At 48.7% G+C, this 20,688-nt stretch overlaps 1 protein-coding gene across 1 annotated transcript; it reads left to right on the forward strand.

Annotated features, from left to right (window-relative positions):
- Nucleotides 1-11,826: 11,826 nt before the first annotated feature.
- PRAME (PRAME nuclear receptor transcriptional regulator) lies at nt 11,827-16,294 on the forward strand. The gene is made up of 4 exons (XM_045826747.1): nt 11,827-11,859; nt 13,334-13,653; nt 14,059-14,664; nt 15,718-16,294. Exons 1-4 carry the CDS (start codon nt 11,827-11,829, stop codon nt 16,292-16,294), a joined length of 1,536 nt encoding a protein of 511 aa, XP_045682703.1.
- Nucleotides 16,295-20,688: the final 4,394 nt, after the last annotated feature.

The raw sequence follows: 20,688 nt of genomic DNA on the forward strand, positions 1-20,688 counted from the left end.
CAGTCAGGGCACATCCAAGAATCAACCAATGAATACATCAATAAGTGGAACAACAAATCGATGTTTCTCTCTCTCTCTTTCTTCCTCCCTCCCTCCCTCTTTCTCTCTCTCTCAAATCAATCAATAAAAAAATTTTTAAATCAAATTAAACTCTTTAACATGTTATAAGTAAGATTAGACTCAGCCCAGGACAGGATGCAGAAATGAAACCAGGCCAGGAAGACACCTCCCTTTTATGGGGTGGGAGTCATGGAGGTTCCTGAGGGTGAAACCTCAGGACTTCCCTTCTGCGTTGTGTGGAAAGAGGGGAATACAAGGTCCCAGGATGGCTGACAAAGATCCAGTGGCTGCATTTCCCTGCTATGAATGGCAGAGCTGGGGAGTAAGTTTCGTCCTCAACTCTCTTATTCCACTTAGGATGGCTCCTCATGAATGGCTCCATCCTCTGTCTTTGCTGCGGTTTGAGACTGAGGTCTGACACCAAAACCTTAGACATATTAGCTGTTTTAAGAGATGATTTATTGGGCACAGCTGTTTTGGATAAAAGGGGCTCAGAAGGAAGCAACTCCTCGAACTTCATCTGGGACAGCATAAACCACAGCAGGCACCTTCCCCACATCCAGGCCCAGGCTGCCCCCTGGTGGCCTGACATGGTGCATCCCAACACCAGAGAAGGCAGCAGAGTAGGAGCTGGAAATCCGTTTGCTTCCTTCCCATTTTCTGTCCTTCTCCACTCAGCTCAGTACCAGGTCCCCTCATCCCTTCCATTTCCTTCTAAGCCCATCTAGAATGGAATGTGTCACCTGTCACTCCAGGTGGCCCAGATGCTCACCTCAGGACTATTGAGCATGCCCCGCCACAGACTTGACTCAAGATAATTGCTTGTGAAGCAGCTCTTGGCTCAAGGCTGAGGAAACATTAAATAAAACCAAATCAAACAGGAAGGCTGGATGAGAAACATGGGGCTAAGTGAAGACAGGCTGACTTCCCGAAATGTGGCAAGGAAAAACACTGCACAAAGAAGAAAAATTTCTGTAGGATTGAGAAATCCCAGGGGCTTCAAATAGCAGAAATTAAGGTGTCAGATGGACTAGTTCCTTCTGGAGGCTGCAGGGAGAACCTGTTTCCTTGCTCTTCCAGCTGCTAGGTTGCCAGCCTTCCTTGGCTAGAAGATACATGAACTCCAATCTCTGCTCCATGGTCCCGTGTCCTTCTCCTTTTTTGTCCTCAAATCTGCCTGCACCTTCTTCTTATAAGGACACATAATTATATTAAGGCAGACTGGATAATCCAGGATATTGTCCCTTGACTTTGTACTAATCAGGATTCTCCAGAGGAGCTGAACCAATAGATCTCTCTCTCCCTCTCTCTCCCTCCCCTCACTTACATACATGATTATGAGGAATTGGCTCATGTGATTACAGAGACTGAGAAGTTCCACAATCTGCAAGCTGGAGGCCCAGGAAAACTGTTGGTATAATTTAGTCTGAGTCTGAAAACCTGAAAACCAGAGGAGCTGATGATCCAGTCTGAGGGCAAAGCAATATGAGATGTGATGTCCCAGCTCAATAGGGAGACAGCAAAAAAGGGGTAAATTCTTCCTTTTATTCTGTTCAGGCCCTCAGTGGACTGGATGATGCCCACCCACATAGGGAGGGTGATCTACTTTTCTGAGTCCACCAATTCAAGTGTTAATCTCATCGGGAAAACCTGCTCACAGACCCTTCCAGAAATAATGTTTAATCCAGGCCCTCTCCCCTTGGTCAGCAAAGCCAACACATAAACCATCACAGCCTCCATTGCAAGATCCTTCAATCACATCTGCAAAGTCCCTTTTGCCTTATAAGGTAACATCCACAGGGTCCAGGAGTTGGGACCTGGATAGCTTTGGGGGTCATTACAGAGGGTACTGACTGGCCTTCAAGCCCTATGGAGGCACACACAGGAAATGCTCTCAGGGGCTGTTCGCAGGATGTTTTGCACAGTGGCACACTGACATATTCCGCAAACGGGAGTTACCGCAACCAATTCTTAAAAGTCACTGAAATGACCTGCCAGTCCTCCTTTTCTTGGAAACCTGGAAGGCTGTTCCGACTACTTGAGCCTGCACAAAGAGAGATCTCACGAAGAAAAGTTCTAGAAATAAGCACTGGTATAATCCTGTCTTGCTCACAGTCTAGCTACTGGGGCTCTCACTATTGCTTCCCATGAAAATATGTCTCCCCATAAACCTAAGAGGACATTTTCCTTCCATAGTCAAAGGAAGTGTAGGAAGTCACTTATGCATTCTTACACTTGTCCCCACTGGGTTCTTTTTTAAGGGATTCCATCCCTCCTATCACAGGCACGGAGGGGCTTCCAGTGTGAAGCCTCCGTGACATATGGGTGGCACCTCCCAATCTCCTGTCCTTTCCTTCCCAGCACTCCGTACTTTTTAAAAAAATTTTTCCCAAGCAATTTCCTTTTTTAAAAAATAAATTGTAGATACTTTTCCCATGTATTAAAGAACTCCCCAAATTATTGAATCATCTTCATTCTTCAGGAATTATTTTTTTTTAATTTTTAAAAATTTTTTTTAAAGATCTTATTTATTTATTTTTAGAGAAGGAAGGGAGGGAGAGAGAGAGAGAGAGAGAGAGAGAGAGAGAGAGAGAGAGAGAAACATCAATGTGCGGTTGCTGGGGGTCATGGCCTGCAAACCCAGGCATGTACCCTGGCTGGGAATCAAACCTGCGACACTTTGGTTCGCAGCCATTCTTCAGGAATTATTCATTCACAAAGCAAACCATCATTTCATATCTTAAATCCCAGGGCTCTCATGCACTCCTTGTGGGCCTCAATTAGATGTCCACAGTGTTCTCCTCCTTTTTCAAAGATGCACACATTGCGTACCTTCTTGGTGTCCGGGTAGGCACAGCAGGGCTTCAGCAGCTTCTTCTCCTGCATCTCAGAAGGCAGAGCTGGCAGCCACCACCCAGCATCTCTCAGGCAGAAAGCAGCAACTAGTTAGGGCACTGTGACTTTTATCCCAAGCATGGTTAGTTCGAGAATTCATGTTCTTTCCCCTTCAGGCTTAAAAAAAATGTTGTTCTATTATACTTGTCCCAGTTTTCCCCTGCCCCCCCCCCCACAGTGAACCTCCACCCTTTTGTCCGTGTCCATGGGTCATTCATACACATTCATTAATTAGACCCTGCCCCTTTCCCCCCTTATCCTCCTCCCCTCTCCCCTCTGGTCGCTGTCAGTTTGTTCCTTGTCTCTATCCCTTCAGGCTTACTTTAGGTGATCATAGAAAAAAATATTTTCCCTTTTTCAGTCCATTGCTATCTCACCCCCAGCCTCTCTCAGCAGAGACTCGGTTGTGCATGCGCACGCGCACACACACACACACACACACACACACACACACACACAACAGCTCCTTCAAAAGCATCCCCCCTCCCTGTCTTCCCTCACTGGTTTCTAAAGTCTCCATGGTGATCGTTAGAATGCAGTGCAGGTTGACTGAATTTTTTAACATTTCCAAAATGAAAATAGCACTATTTTCATCGCTAGTTAAGGAGAAATGATTATGATAGAAAACATTTTTAAAATACAGAGAAGTATTTTACAACAACCAGCACTAACATTTTAGTGACCATCTTTGGGATGTGTCTACCTGCTTACCTAAGACATTCACAAATGTGAATTACACATATCCCACAAAGCACGCAGCCCTGTAACTTCCAGTCCCTCCTCCATACCCAGGCCTAGTGTAACCCAGGTATATGGTCAACACCATGAAGCATTACCTGAAGCAATGAAATAGATGAGTGTTATATTCATGTTTAATTTTACATAACGGGATTGCATTATATAATTAACTGGGTGTTCTGCATTTTGCTTTCAAATATTACAGACCCCATTTTTTTAGTGTATCAATCTCAGTGAGTATGACAAGCAACCAGATCATGAAAATAAGGATGGGCAATCTTCAAGTGGATTCCCTTTTCAGTGTACACCCCGCAGATGCATCCGCTGCCCTCTCCATCACTCTCCTCACCCCCGTCTCTGTCCCGGCCTTTTATGTTCTCAAATTGGCAGAGCACTTGACTCTCTCAGCATTTGTGCACTCTGTCCTCATGCCCCCAGTGGCTGCTTCTTCCTCGGGTGTCAGATAGGAGTCTGCTTGCATTTGTAACTTTCCGTACCACCCCCTTTGGTTTCTTCAAAGAATTAGTTACAACCTGCTACTTTAAGACAATGTTCTTCTTGTTTTGGGTGGGTTTTTTTTTTTCTGTTTTCATCCTAAACCTTATGAGGAGAGACCGCGTGTACTTCAGAGCATTGTGTTAGCCGTCACTCAAGGACAAATGTTTACTGAATGAATCTAAAAGATAGGAGGGAAGAGGAAGGTGAGTCTCCAGTTCCAAGGTGAAGAAATTGAGTTTTTAATCAACTCTGTTCTAAGTGACAATCCCAAATCCACAGGGTATCGATGCAATGACCTCATTTGTATTCATTCATTCATTCATTCATTCATTTATCTATGTAGATGGAATACATTCCATCTACATTTAAATGTAAATCTACATTTACATTCTGCTAGTTCATAAGCATGGGGATGTCTGAAGGAATGGCAAGGTAGATTCACAAAAAGTAACTCACCTTACCACCCTGCCTGTTACTCTCAGCCATCACGACCTTCCTATAGCCTATGGTAAAAAGTTTCAGGGTCATTTAAACGAGAGGGATACAGTGCCCACTACCCCTTTCAGAAAATGTCTTACAGTTTGAGAAGGCTGAGTATTTCCTAGGCATGGGTGAGGAAGCTAATTTCAAAAGACCCCAGGGAGATCCATCAGGCCAACTTGGATGACAGGGCTGGGACCTCCATTTTGCTTCTAGACCCCTCCCTCTCTCCTCACTAGGAAAGGGTCCTCACCCATCTGAGTCTTGCTATCCCTGCAGACAAGCATGACTTTTCTTGCCTAAAGATACCAGCAAAATGTAGGCGCCAAAACCAGACATTCTGGAGGATTCCAGCTCCCTAGCGCCCCCTGCTGGCGCCACAGGATATCCCCAGGTTTAAGAGGAGCCGCTCTGTGAGAGGCCCGCACCAGTCTCTCGAGAGGTGCCTCCCCAACCTTTCCTGGGCGTCGTTGACCTGCTCCCTCTTCAGCAGCGTGCGGTCAGCAGGTTTTTTTTTTTTTTTTCAGGTGTGGTTGTGACTTTGTCGAAAGGGATTTGTTCGTGAGAAGCAAAGAAACTTTGCATTTAGGGGAAAGAAAGCTGGAATCATTTCAAGGACTGGGGGAGGTGAGTAGCGCAAACGCCGGAATGTTTGGCTCCTGAAAGAGCTCTGGTAAACGAAATCCGAAGGGAAGTTGGAGGAGAGTACACTCTGGAGAGAGGACAATCTCATCGAATCTGACTGGGCTCTCCTCCACCCAAGGGGTTACAAAAGTGGTCAAGTGCAGAAAGTAGGGAACAGTGGACTAGCTAATGGCAGCACCATCTTTTCTAGACGAGGGAAGTGGAAGTGGGATGAGAACCCTTGCTCGGAAGACCCGAGAGGTGACCCTAGCACCCTACAGAGGGAGAGGGGTGGAGAGCTGGGGATAGCTTGGGGTTGGGGTGTTCCGGACCTCCCTCCTCTCCTTCTACGTGCCAGAGCCCCCCACCCGCGCAGCATCCTAGCCCACCCTCAACCTCACGCCCTCTATTCCATCCCCATGCCCCACCTCACCCCCCACTAACACCGTGCAGCCTGGCGGGTGTGGCCCCAGGCACCCCCCTCCCCCATCCTCTCGGAGGCTAAAGCAAACCCCTTCCCGGCTCCCTGGGCGACCCCACTGGTTATCTCAGGATCTCGCAGGTTTTCGCCCGAGAAGGAACCCTAAAGCAGGATTGGTCAGACACTGCTCTTTCCGGCGGAGCGGAAGCTTGCTGAACCCGTTTCCGCTCTTTTCCCTCCAGCCGCTGTGCCGGAGACCGCGTGGCGTCGTGCACGGTCTGTGGAAACCGTAAGTTCAAACCCCACTTTCTCGCGGGGTGATCTTGCGCTAGTCACCAGTAACCCCCAGCCCTTCCCCTGCCTGTATTTTCCAAGGGAAAATGAGTTCTCATAACGGGGGCTGGAAAAAAGAAATAGGTGGTTTATTCGGGTGAGCCCGGGCCACGTGCTCCGTAAAAATGGCCGCGCAGTTTTGAGTTTTAAATGTAATAATTCACCAACTCCGGCATCTGCGTTCATTGTTTCTTCTTAGTTGGCTGTGTATGCGGTCGAGGTGGGTGGGCTCCCCTGGGAATCTGGCTCCTCAAGAGGTGCCCAGGTACGAGGAGCAGAAATGTGGCTGCGCAACAGTAGTCCGGGTTCTTGAGCGGGAAAGGTTCCTTTTGAAAGACGGCAAGGACTGTCACTCAGTTTGTGCTCTGGTGCAGCCAATGAGAAACGGGTGGTCGCGTGTGGAGGGAGAAGGGGATTCCCGCTGAAAGCCGGACTGTGTTTCCAGTTTTCAATTTTCTCAGCAGTGTTCTCAAAGATTTTCACAGGAGCCTGTAGCACCCTAAATACTCGTGTTAACACAGCCTCCTTGTTCTTGGAGCCATTTGGTTCTTGCTCCCACACTTGCGTGGACACGGGTGACTGAGACCAGAGAAGCCAACTAGTGGAGCACCTGAGGCCAGTCTGAGCCGGACCAGAGTGGAAGGAAGACTTCTTCAGGTAAGCTAACCATCTTGGGTGTCTGGAGATGTTCTATTGTGCACCCCTTCCCCCCCATTCTTTTTTATTTTTTTTTTTAAGCAACTAGGTGGAATCTGCATCCTGAGGTTCCTGAGGAGGAGAAGCAGGAGCAGCTGTTACATTCTCAAGTCCTATCCTCAAGAGAACATCTCTCTTGCTGCTGTTTTATGGGGGTGGTGGGGGGAGCAGCAGCAGCTATAGAATGTTAGGGACCCCATTCCCAAAGCCTTGGTTACATTCACCAGCTCTACTTGGGGTGAAGGAGCAGGGCTGGCATCAGACTCTGCAGAGTTGACTAGTGTTTGGTGTCAAGTAAGTTTCGTTTCACTTTCCTGGGAGCTTGGGCCAGTGGGGTAAGGGATTCTCCTTGAAAGAAAGTAGCAATAGTGCACGGCTTGTTATCTGGCTACAGCGGGAGGAGTTCAGGGAGGCCTTGGAGCTGGAGAAGGGAGCTGGATAATGGATGATCTCATGCATTGGGAGTATCAGGCACGGGTGTGGTTGGTACCAGGACACGTAGGTATAACCACCAATGTCACTTCTGCTTTTAGAGCAGGGAATGGTGACCTGTCTCAAGAGCTACACTGACAGTGGCTATGTCGGGACACACTGGACCCAGGACCCTGAGAGGAGAGGTCAAGGTCATGATTCCAGAGTAGTTTGGGGCACAGAGAAAGAAGGGTCAGCTCTGAACTGCCAGAAGGTCCCCTCCTTGGTATATTTCCCATATGAGGAGGATGAGCAGGACAGAACAGAGCCCAGGTCGTGGAGGAGACCCCTTAGAGCTATGCCTCCTGTGGTCCCTCCCCCTTCTTATCCTCTGCCTCCCATGTGGGAGGGGCCTCCACACACATCTGCTTCCCAGATCTTGCAGGTGACACCCCATGTGCAAATTTGCTTGGGGATCTTTCTGAATTTCTCCCTAGGAATATTACACCATCCCCTCCCCCACCCTGAAAGACCTAGTAGGGTCCATAGACTTGCTGAGTCCCAAGACTGTGGTGGGTGATTGTTAACCTAAAGGAAGGCTCCTGTTCTCTGCCCGTGTCCCTGACCTGGTCCACTGCTGCCATACATAGAGTGGGATGTCCTGATTTTCTGGTGACTTCTCTAGGCACACTCCTGTTAGGCTGCGTAAGTCATGATCATAGGAGCCCTAGACTAGGAGCCAGGGCCTTGTTCTCATGTCACCTCCCGTTGCCTGCTCTTGAGACAAGGGGCAGGTGACTCTTTCAAGCCTCAGATACTGGACATGGAAAGGGAATATCAGTTTACGCGCTCTGCTGACGTTTTGTGTCTTTGAAGAAATAATGAGACTAGGACAGTGAAATGCTTTGATAATTCCTTAATTCTACCAAACAAAAGGAATTATTTGTACTCATCATCATGATTAAGAATCCAGCTTCAAGGTCACAGTTTTAGGCTCCCAGAGAAGTGTAAATGAAGAACATGGTTGTGACAAAAGGATGACGATGTCTCAGAGGGAGCAATGCAGGGAAAAAACATCTTCACACTAAAGGAACTCTCTCAGAGAGAGGTCCTGACAGAGAACGCAGGAAGGATGAAACCTTGGAAGCCTGTCCAGACTTAGAAAGCAGCACAACTGCTCACCAGGGCGTGGAAATGATTCTCACTCTGCATCAGGAGTTCTATGACCAGAAAAACCACAAGCCACATTTAAACTGCTCTTGACAGCTTTCTACAAAGACACAAAACAGTTTAATTCTTGACATTCAAAATCACAGTGTATTAAATAGTAATTGTATTGTTTTATTTGTTTATTTATAACTGGTAGTAAGATAGTTCTTAATGTTTTGACAAAACCGTAACGGCCATCATATCTAGCTTTGGCTATGGATTATAGGATTGCTTGGCACAGCTTGAGCTGGCAGTGTATATTTTTTGTGTCCTGCCCTATAGTGCAAAGCAAGATCAGCCTGTGATTAATTTATTTTTCAGCTCACTTGTTTTTTTTATCTGTGTGCACAAATTTCATTTGTGTGCTTCATATGTGAGGCATTCGAGGTTCATGCCTCAGAGATACTCTAAGAGGAGGACCGTGAAATTTTCATTAGGTATCCCTCCCGGTCACCCAGAATAGCAGTTGGATGTACACTGGGCCCTCGGTAAATATTTGTTTTGTTTTTTTGTTTGTTTTAATAATTCAAGGGCTGAAGAGAGAGGTGGAGTCTGGCTTTGGCAGGAGGGAATTTACTGTCCTGGAGATGTCCCTGTGAATGTGTCCACTCCGTCCAGTGCCTCCCGCCAGCCGTCAGCACAGGACGTAGAGGGTTTTCCTGTCAAGCAGGAAGCCAGTGCTTCTGTAGCCCCGAGGCTGATTGCACCCCCTCCAGTGCAACGAATTGCAGTGGACCATGCTGGGTAGCCTGTGGTACCTGGTCTTGTGCTCAGCCACAGTGACCTCCCTCTGGCTGGGTAACAAGGATGCAGGACCAGACCCCATTCTCTTTTCCTTTCCTTTCTTCAGAAGCACAATTGCACAGTCTGATGAGGCCGTGATGAGTCTGAAGTGCAAAAATCACGAGGAGCATCCCTGTCCAGGGCTGAATGCCAAGGCTAGGGCCTCCCTCTTCCCCCCAGGGTTGTCCAGCCTGCGGGCTGTATGCTGCCCAGGATGGCTATGAATGTGACCCAACACAGAATCATTACTTACCACCTTCTTTTTGCTCATCAGTTTTCATTAATGTTTGAGTATTTGATCTGTAGCCCAAGGTGCCAAAATGTTGGACACCCCTGCTCTAAACCTTTCCTCATCTTTGTGTCCAGGACTAGTGCTCACTACTCTCTCCCCTTTGCCCTGGACTCTCCATTGGCATGACCATGCTTTTGGGGTTGGGGGATAGCCACTGGTGCCTCACCCAGGCCAGGGCAACCGAAGCCAGGCCCTCAGAACACTCCCAGCCCCCGGGTTCAGGCCCACGAAGTCCTTCCTGCTTGCCCCCCACCCCCACCCCTGTGGTCTCAGACACCAGTGTCTAGCATTTAAGGGATGTGGCACTGTCAGAACTAGAAAACTTGGCCCCTGCTTTGTCATCATTTTCCTCCTTCCTGTCATTCTATGCTCCTCATGTGTTCTCTGGACCATTCCCTGCCTAGCTCCTCGTTCTCTCATTCCCCCAAACTACTAGCCTGGAGTTAGCCCTCAGCCCCCCCTCCCCCCACTGCGCCTCTACAAGCACCTCCCGTGGCATTAACAGGCTAGACCCTGGGTGACCTGGAAGTCAGGCCTGTACACTTTGGGAAGGAAGGAGGGGGGACAGTCCCTTGTTTAGGTCGACATGTTACCGGATCCGAAGTGAAATCAGGTCTTGCTGAGAACAGGAAGAGCAGGTCATGTCGGCAAAGACTGGGTTTTTAAAAGGCATGGAGGGCAGAGTATTTCAGGGTAAGAAGCGTCCTGACTCCAGAGGGAAAGAAGCCAGGGGGAATCTTGTCTGCTTGAAGGCTGGGGTAAGAGAGCCGAGGATGGGCAAGCCTGTGCATTGGGGCCGGTCCCCAGCGCCTCCAAAGGCCGGCAACGTTGGGGCGTCCTGTGGAGTCCAGGAAGGGTTGTCCTCAGCATTGCTGGTGCGACCAGGATTTTGTCACGCAGCTGGTCATGTTCTCCAAAACAGCTCAGAAAAATTGGGGAGAATTCCTAATTTCTGTTAGTAGCAGTGGAACGTGTTCCCCTGTATCATGGCCACACTTCAGGCTCGTAAGAGGTGGGCTGACATTCCAGGGATGCAGAAAGAAGGGGGACAGTCAGCACAATCCAGGAGAGGGAAAACAGCATTTTAAAGACACCCCCCCAAAAAAAAGTTCCCAAAGGCAGATGTTTTGGGAGCTGGAGAAGTTGGGGTGAGCAGGAAGGCCCCGTTTTTGAGTTCAGAGTTTGGGCTTAGGTGAGGATCATGAAGAGAGCAAGTGGCAGGTGACCAGGATGTGGTGAAAACATCCCCCAATCCATGCTAGGCCCTGGGAGTCATCTTGTGCCTGTCCCGGGCAGGAAGACATTCAGAAGGACCAGTGTGCAATTCATTAACGCATGGGGATGTCCCAAAGTGTGGCATATCCTTAATGCCACATATAGCTTCAAATGGTGTGACAGGGAGGGTGTTGGTGCCTGTGCACCGTGCCTCATTCTGAGAGAGAGCACTTGAGTTTCATTCATCCCTGATTGTGCTCTTCCCTCACAGTCAGTGACTGAGAGAGACTTTGGGGCAGCAGGGCCAGAAGAGACTTTCTGAAGCCAAATTTGCACCAATTATTCCCCAGCGTTGAGAAAACGTAGGTTATCAATACACAGTTGGGAAGGGGCCTTCAACAGTCATGTTCTGGGCCAAGGCCCCTGGACCATGCCCGGGCCTGGTCTGCCTGAGAAAGGTTGGGGCGGGGAAGAGGATGCCTGGGCCTAGGAGAAGGTCCCGTCTGGTAGCGGTTCCCTGGGGAGGATGCGTGCTTTGGCCTACGTCACTTCTCTCTGTTCCAGGATTCCAAAGACCCAACCGCTCTTACCCTTCAGTGACCTTCAGGATTGGATGAGTCACATCCCAGGTTTAGTCACCAAACGTTTCTGGCCTCTTCCCAGCCCACATTTTTACATTGAATCTTAAGCCAGTTTGCTGAGCTGATCTGGTCCTTTTGGGAGGGAGGAGGATTGAATCTCTTCCCTTCCCTCACTGTCACCTGGGGTTTAAGGGATCCAGCTAGTTTCCTTCTTAACCACTACCCTTCTAAGTTTTCAGGTTCATCCACATCAAAGCCTTTGAATTCCCCCAAGCAAAACATACTTTACCTTCTCTTGGGTGATTCCCTTGTCCCATTACAAACTTGCGGCCCCTCCTTTCGGCCAGCTCCTAATCAGAATTTGGCCGGACCTCCTAAAGGGAAGCCTTGACCCTCGAAATCTGGAAAGTCACCGGTTTCTCCGTCGTGCCTCTATTCCTCTTTGCGTGGGCACACGCTTTGCAGTTTTCTAGGTAACAAAGTGTAAGTGCCTATTTGATATTCAAGAATTTTGTTTTTTATTTCCTTTTCTTTTGGGGTGATACCACAGTTTGCTTAAAGCATCTTCACTCGAACATTTGGAAGTAGTCATGTGGCCCAAACGCTCCCGAGTATACTTACAGGTTGGTTGAATTTCTTTTTCTTTCACAAATGGACATAGAATTCAGTTAGTCGTATGAAGAGTGAAAAACCAAGCGGGGTTAACTGGGTAGAGATCCAGAAATAAGGTTTTGCTTTCAGTTAGAAGTTGAAATTTCAGCTGGGACCTCAGAAGGAAGGTGTGGCCAGAAAGGGCTGCAGTTGCTTCTGAGGAGCCGGAGGAGGGACCAGAGGCTGGCCCGTGAGAGTCGCTGCCGAGGGCTGAGCAGAGGGCTCCCTGCAGCATGCCCCCTCTGGTGAGTCCGGAGCTTCAGGTGGTCTCCAAGGACCTGCAGGCCAAGACTGCACGGAGAATTGTCCTTTTTGTTCTTACAAAGAAGCAGGCTTGGCTTCTGCCTCAAAAGGCAGTTTTGCCTTAATCTCAAACATATTTCGACTTCTCATTCTGGTATATGCCATTTTTATAGATGTTTACAATGCAGGTTTCCCCTGCTATCTGAAAGTAGAACAATCCTATGAAACCTTTTGTAAGCTGAAATGGCAAGATCCTCTTTGAATTTCCTTTGGTTAGCGAAAACAGGCACTAGGGTAGGCCTTTCATAAAAGCAAAGTGATCTAGCACGAAGTTTTGGGAAGTGGGGAGTGATACCTGTATTTCTTAACCAGGCAGATTTTTAAACAAATACATCCAATTCATTGGAAATTTTTGGTGATATTTAAACTATAAAGTTTGTAACCAGTAGTTAATGGTTCATATCATTTATGGTTTTATAATTTTATTAGCTAATTAAAATATAAACAAAAACAAAAAACCTTAAGAACCTAGAAAAAGTCCCATAATTTCTTTTGCAGTGGGGGCTTTGTTCTGCGCTCTGTTCCCATGAACACAGTGGCAATTCTGACATTCACAGAAGAGACACAATAAAACATCCATCCCGGAATCAATGTATATTTTTCTCTTCTCCAGCTTTCGTGTGCTATATAATACTATTATGCTGCTTTTACAATTTCTCATTTAAAATGTTTTAAATGACATACTGGTAGCCATCGTGTAGGTGTTCCTTCATCTTCCCCATCTGGATTATTTGTTGGAGCCCAGAAAGAGGCCATGCTGGACCCCTTGCTGCTCCTTATTATAGTTGTTGTCAGTCTCAGAGTGACGATCAGAAACTTTTCTTCCTGCAAAGGGTGGGATCAGCTCTAGGGCTCCTCAGTACTCACTGCGCCGCAGAATTAAATGCAGCCAGTGGGTAGGTGTGGAATGGGGCTGCTGGTCATCTTGTCCCTCCTGGCAAGATGCTTGCCCTGCCACTGGCAAAGGCAGAGCTGTGGCTTTTTGGCCCCCAGGCAGAAAGTGGAATCTGGGTAAATGGAGGACCCCTCCGCCCCGCCGACTGTTGCTGGAGCGGTGCCTTTGGCCCTTAGCTGGTTCCTCTGAAGGGTGGAGGGGCAGTGGGGTTGCTCACGCTCAGCCTTGCTCCCCGGATGTCTCCCCAGGATCTGTTTCAGAGCAGATTCATCAGGATGAGCCTCCCAACCCCACGCAGACTCCTGGAACTGGCGTGTCAGAGTCTGCTGAGGGATGAGGCCTTGGCCATGAGTGCTGTGGAGATGCTGCCTGCAGAGATCTTCCCACCTCTCTTCATGGCGGCCTTTGCTGGGAAGCATGATAAGATCTTGAAGATGATGGTGCAGTCTTGGCCCTTCCCCTGCCTCCCCCTGGGGGCCTTGATGAAGGATCAGCAGCCTCATCAAGAGACCTTCCAGGCTGTGCTTGATGGACTCGATGCCCTGCTTGCCCAGGAGGTTCGCCCCAGGTGAGGGGGATTCACAGCTCAGTAGGGCCTCGGAGATCTGTGCAGATACAGTGGGGATCAGGGAGAGTGCAGTGCCAAAGGTAGAACCAGAGGCTTCGGATGGCATTAGTGAGAATGCTCAGGGAGGCCTGGGAACCATTGCTGAGGTCATTGTGGAAAAAGGCTTCTAGACATTACAGGGCTGACTAAGATGCAGAGGTGACCAAAGTAACATGGGCACTTAAGGGTACCAGAAATGGGGAGCAGGAAGAATGTTAGTAGTGCGAGGAGCAGCTGATTTCTTGGGTATAGAGTAAAAATGCAGTCAGGTATCTGATCCAGATGCCCAGGTTCCTTAATTCGTGGTCATGGTCTTATTCCCTGTTATCTTACCATGTCTCTGTTTGTCTCCTGTTTCCCGCACAGGAGATGGAAGCTGCAGGTGCTGAATTTACAGAAGGATGCTCATCAGGAGTTCTGGACCGTGTGGTCTGGAACCAGAGCTGCTGCATGCTCACTGATGGAGACGGAGACCACCCAGTCTGTGGGGAAGAGGCAGAAAGTGGAGAGTTCAAGGGCAGGGTCCAAACCACCCTTGGCCCCTGTGGAGGTGTTCATAGATCTTAGTCTGAAGGAAGGTGCCCCTGATGAGTCCCTCAGCTACCTCATTAAGAAGGTTAGTCAGGGGAGAGGTTTGCTGCACCTTTGCTGCAAGAAGCTGAAGATTTTTGCGGTGTCGATGCAAAACATCAATATTCTCAAGATGGTGCAGCTCGACTCTGTCCAGGATTTGGAAGTAAATTGTACCTGGAAGCCATCCACCCTGAAGAAGTTCGTTCCTCAGCTGAGCCAGATGGGCAATCTGCGCCGGTTCCTTCTCTCCCACATCCTTACGTCTTCTCACGCCACCCCGGCGCAGGAGCAGCAGTGTGTTCGCCAGCTCACGTCTCAGTTCCTCAGCCTGCACCACCTCCAGGAGCTCTGTTTAGATGCTCTCTCCTTCCTTGAAGGCCGCCTGCACCAGGTGCTCAGGTGAGAGATGGCGGGGCTTCTCTGCAGACCAGACCAATCCCTTTTCATTTCAGTCAGCACTAACGGTATCTCCTGTGTGCCTGCCGTCAGCATGCAGCGTACCTGAGTCACTCGACGGTCCACACAGTCCGTGTCTTGTTCACTGCTCCATTCCCTTGCAGGTTGTCTTTGCTAGGAATCTCTGTAATGGGGGCCTCATCAGGCCAGGTGAGGGTAGCTGTGGGAATTCTCCCCTTAGGAAATGATGGCTAAGTGAAGATGATGGAGAAGAAGTAAGTGAGGATGGCAGTGATGAAGGGAAGGCCCATCAGAGGCAAGGTTTCAGATGTTAAGCTCCGTACTTAGCAATTTGTCGATAGGAGCTTCTCACTTTGATCCTGCCTTGAATTGCCCGCCCAGGGTTCTTTTAGGCTCCAGCTAAGGGAGAGCATGGGAAATTCTGGATTCTGGAGTAATGAATTGTAAAAGGGAATAGATGGTCTGTGGATGATGCAGTGACATAAATTAGCCCCTGCAGGCTGGCAGCCCCCTGCCCAGATTAACCCTTTCTGTGCATCTGCCAGTAACCCCATTGGGCTCAGAGGTAAGAGTGATAGGAGTCCAGGCTGTGGCTGGAAGGGAGTCCAAGTTGAGTGCATCTTGGATCATGTCTCCCAATACTAAAACTTAATTGATTCTCTCCTGCTTGAGACATTGGGTCAGGCTCCGTTCTGGGCGCCTCCCATCTTTTTACCCCCATTCATGCTCACTGTACCTTGTGTGTGTGGGAGGGGGTCGGAGTGTTATATGCTCTCCTTGACATAGAGCAGAACAGTGTGTGAGGTTTCATTCACTTGATTCAGTCACACAGCAAATAAGTGGTGGAAAAACGACTCCACTCTGCTTTGCACTCGAATGCTTTTTTCTACCATGCAGCATCTTGGGGGTTGGCTTACCTGGAAAACTTGAGGTTTCGGTGAAATGGGCTTCTTTGCCCTTAAGGTCTGGGTCATCTCCACCTCTCTTTGCCCCCCAGCTCCATCCCCCAGAGCTAACTGCTCTGTCTCTCCCCAGGTGCCTACAGACCCCCTTGGAGGCCTTGTCCATCACTAACTGCTCGCTTTCAGAAAATGACTTCGCACATCTGTGCCAGACCCTGAACGTCAGTCAGCTGAAAGGCCTGAGTTTCAGCGGGCTCAACCTGACCAATATGAGTTCCGGGCCCCTCCAGCTGCTGATAGAGAGAGCCTCTGCCACCCTCCAGGACCTGGACTTGGATGAGTGTGGGATCATGGACCCCGAGATCACTGACATTCTGCCTGCTCTGAGCCTCTGCTCCGAGCTCACGACCTTCAGCTTCTGTGAAAACCCCATCTCTATGAGTGTCCTGGAGGAGCTGCTGCGCCACACCATTGGGCTGAGCAAGCTGAACCACGTGCTGTATGCTGCCCCCATAGAAAGTTACGAGGAGCTCACCGGCACCCTCCACCTGGGCAGGCTTGCCCAGGTGCACACCACACTGAGGCAGTTGCTGCAGGATTTAGGGCGCCCAGACATGGTCTGGTTCAGTGCTAGTCCCTGTCCTCACTGTGGTGATAGAACCTTCTATGACCCAAATCCCATTCTGTGTCCCTGTTACATGTCTATCTAGCTGGCTGTCCACATCATGGGCTTTATTCTGGGCATTTGGACACTGAAGCCCAGGCATAAGTGCTTCTTAAGGGAACACAGCAGCCACAGTTTGAGACAGCTACTCAGTTTAGGGGGGGGAATGTTGACATGGAGAGTTTATGGTTTTGGGGAGGGTGTGTTCTATAGAGTCAGAAATAGGAATCTGAATATTTAGAGGGGGATTCAGGCTTGGGAGGTACATGTGGGAGTTACTGTTGTTTGAACGGTTGTAAAGAAATAGAAATAAAGGGAACCTCAATGTTAACTGTCTTTGTCTTCTGTGACATGTTATCCTGATTTTCCATTTTAAACCTTAGGAATCTTCAGTTACTGATCAAATGTGGACTTGAACGCTCCTCCCCATTGGCAGCCGGAGCCTCCATCCCTGGCCTTCAGCTGCTCCAGGACAGGGCTTCCCTGTGTACAAGTCAGGCCCCCAGGGGTGTCTACCCTGCCAGTGAGCCAAAGCCTCACCCTCCCCAATCCATTCTTGTCATCCCACTGGGTCCAGCCCCTCCTTGAATTCAGCTACTTGGTGCTAATAACGTCTGCGTTCCTTTCAGCAAAAATCTGAAGATTATATAAGCATCTAACATTTGCTTAGTATATGTGTCCCGTGTTAAATACACATCCTTTTGTGGAGGCTAGGTTGGAACAGTGTGAGAATGACTCCCCAGGTGATCTCCCTGCCTCCCTAGCGAGGTGGTGAGCCAACTCGGAGCCAGTGAGAGTCCCTGAGTTTTGGGCCCCAAAAGTGAACAACCCATGCCAGGTCCCAGAGAGCACTTAAGTGGATATAGGTGAATGCCAGACTTGGGAGTTAGCGAGGAGGGGCCACCCTGAGGGACTACACATCGAAACAAAAAGGAGATGTCATGCTGTGTGGTTGGATCCCATGGTCAGTGGGCAGTTAGCCGCCCAGCAAGGAAGAAGCTCCATGCCCCCCTCCACCCCCAGCCACTATATACTGGCCCTAGGCAGTCTCAGCTCCCTCACGGAGTAGACTCTCAGAAGAGCAGCTGGGAAGAGGGCCACATGCCCAGGCCTAGGGGCAGGCTCCATTTGCATGCTTCCCTGAGGACGAGCGAGCCAGTCCTGCTCGTTCTCCTTTAACTGCCTCACTTAGTGCCAGCCACTTGTGTGTGTGCTGCTGTCTCTGCTGAGTGTCCGCAGCTTCCCGTCTTGCCACGTATAGCAACTGGCCCCTCATCCTCTTCCCATAGCCGTTACCCTCTTCTACCTTCCAGCCCCCTACCCTACGTCCCATGAGAAAGAACCAGAAACGGGCCTGCCAGCTTGTTGGCACACTTGCCATTTCTAAGAAAATGGAAAATGCAGAAATCTCTATAACTGGTGGAAAAAAGGAGGATCGGGAAAAGATGTCTTCTTTTTCCCATCATTCACTGTGTCTCAACATGCCCATCTTAGACCCAAGTTACAATGAATAGTTTCCAGAATGGGAATCAGCAACTCTGGAATTTAAGGAAAAAAATTATACAAAATGGGGAGGTTCTTGGGGAGGAAGGGCATAGGCAAAACATCACATAATCTCAGCATCAGTTCATTCGCACAAAATGGAAATAACACCCCATTACATTGTGGTGAGATTCACCTATGGAGTTAACTTACGTAAAGCACCTGTCAGCGTGCCCTGTTTCGGGATGGCACGTTATACTATTAGTGTTAGTAGTGATTATTAGCCACCAGATGCAAATAGGAAGAAAAACAAAAGCCAATGTTGCATCTTGCTTCATGTCTGGGTTGCGGGTGGGTCCCCAGTGGGGGCTATGCGAGAGGCAACCACACACTGATGTTTCTCTCCCTCTCTCCTTCCCTTCTTCTCCGTCTGGAAATAAAATCTTTAAAAAGAAAAAATAAAACAGGATGTTCTGCAGTTGAGGCCTTGTTTGGTCTGGAGACCTCATTTGAGAAATCAGGCAAAATTCTTTACTGGAATTTAGACTTTTCCATTGAAATACTCAAAGGGGCATAGTGTCAAGGCAATGGACTTTTGAAAACATGTTTAGACAGAGATGTCATCCATGAGGATGGCAATACAAGGCACCTGGGGAGGTGGTAACTGCTGGTGCACAGGGATCATGAAGATTTAGGCCCTATGTGTGGGGGCCTCATTATGAAGCAAGCCAGGAGAGTATGGTACACACAATAGGTTGCTTACTATTAACAATTTACCCTGGAGTCCACTGATCTGCGCAGCAGGCAGGCAGGGTGAACTTAGGGCAGCTGGGGGAGGTGCATGTCTTAGGGAAGAACCTGAATAAAAAACAGCCAGAATACAATCAAATGCAACAGCTCAGGGCATTATCCAGAGGCAGAACCGAGACTGAAAGGATGCCTGAGGTCAGGGCACAAAGAAAAAGTCAAATGGTTTCAAGAGAATGAGTTGGGGGAAATCTGAACTATTTCCTAATGCCAGCCAGAACTGCTGACTGGACCCAAAATCTGAATCAGTATTAGGAACCCAGGTTACTATTACTACTATTAATAAATAATAATAATAATAGGGCTACACAACTGGGTCCTGCAGTCATTGCTAGAGGCACATGTTCATTGTGGAGAGGGGGAGCTGCTGGACCCTAGAGACCTGTCAGTCTAACTAGGGGGTGTGGACCCATCCAAAGCCTATGAAAGCCTGGGAAGTTGATTGGCTCTTTTGAAAAGGCACCTGGTCCATTCCAAACCCAAGCTAATATAATCCCAGGAAACAAAGACTCTCTCTCTCACTCTCTCTCTTTTTCTTTCCCCACCCCCCTCATTCTCTCTCACCCAGGAGCATGTGACTATGTGGCTCTAGCAGCTCTGGGGGCCTGTAGAAGATGATGTGGGCCCCAAAAGAACTAACCTCTCTCTCTTACTCAGGCGACCTGCACTTGCACGGTGCATTCACATATCCTCTCTCCATAGCCAAGTGGCCTTAGCAGCCATGTGGCCCATGACCTTAGGGACTCCATACCCAGGCTTCAGGAGGGAACCTGCATACCACAGCACAGCAGTGGACTGCAGCTGGAAACACACACTAATGTAGCCGGATGCTGGATTGGACTACACTTCAATGTGGAGCAGAAACTCTGGGCCCCAGCTTTTGTGTTGGCCTATGAAGACAAGATTAGACTTTTTCCATGGCAAGACAGCTGGAGATGGGGCATTGGGAAGCCAGGAGGGGAACGCCCTTCATTTTATATCATCCATAAAGCCTACCACAGAGCCTCATCACTCCATGGTGATGAGGAAATTCTCCTCCTGAGGAGACTCCATGGGTCTCAGGAAATTCTTTTCCTCTAGACACTGCAAGAACTCGTTTATCCCCAATAACTACATGAAACTCCCAAGTGCTGAGTAGGTCGACATCTGTCAGACCTCTGTGTGCTCCTCACACTTGTGGCTCTGAGCACCTGCATGGCTTTCTTTTAGTCCAACAGACTATTTCATACACCTTCCTGTGACAAGATAGATCTCTATATTCTTCATTTTAGTCCTACGTGAAGATCCATGCTTGGCTTCTTTTTCCCAGCTCAGTTCCTCCAGAGTTTTGGTTGAGGGATAGAGAAAGGCTTCCATGGAATCTCATAAAAGGACCAAATACATTAGGACGGATCAAGTCTGACTGACATACCACTGCTATTGCCTATCAAACCTCCTCACTCACTGAGCAAGGGGCCCCTTCTCGTGTCTGACGGAGCTGGGGCTAACATGAGCAGCCACTGTACTTTACATCTTTCTGCTTTTCAAAGTCGATGATGTAAATTATCGGATTTTTAAAAAGATTGTATGCATTTATTTTTAAAGATTTATATTTATTTTTAGAGAGAGGGGAAGGGAGAGAGAGAAACAACAATGTGCTAGAGAAACATCAATCAGTTGGTTCTTGCATGCCCCCAACTGGGGACCTGGCCCACAACCCAGGCATGTGCCTTGATTGGGAATGGAACTAGTAACCTTTTGGTTGACAGGCTGGCACTCATTCCACTGAGCCACACCAGCCAGGGTTTATTTATTTATTTATAAGAGAGAGGGGGAGGGAGGGAGACAGGGAAAGAAACATCTATGTGCAGGAGAAACATAAATTGGTTGCCTCTTGCATGAACTAGTGACCTTTCAGTTCATAGGTCAGTGCTCAATCCACTGAGCCACACCATCCAGGGCAGTTACTGGGGTTTTTTTAGTGTGTCTTGCTCCCTTGTATTTTAGTTCCTCTCTCCCCTCCCCTGGCATTTACGCTCAAAAATCATCCTTTTGTGAGTTCTTACTTCAGTGATAATCAAAGCTGAGAGCAGAAGCAGCAGGAAGCTAAAGGCACTGCCACTCGCTGATTACAAAAGCTCAAATCTCTTGTGATAACGCTTTCCCAGGGCG

The sequence above is a fragment of the Phyllostomus hastatus genome, unplaced genomic scaffold (genome assembly GCF_019186645.2).
Source record: "Phyllostomus hastatus isolate PE091 unplaced genomic scaffold, TTU_PhHast_1.1 phas_scaffold_760, whole genome shotgun sequence".
NCBI classification, from domain to species: domain Eukaryota; kingdom Metazoa; phylum Chordata; class Mammalia; order Chiroptera; family Phyllostomidae; genus Phyllostomus; species Phyllostomus hastatus.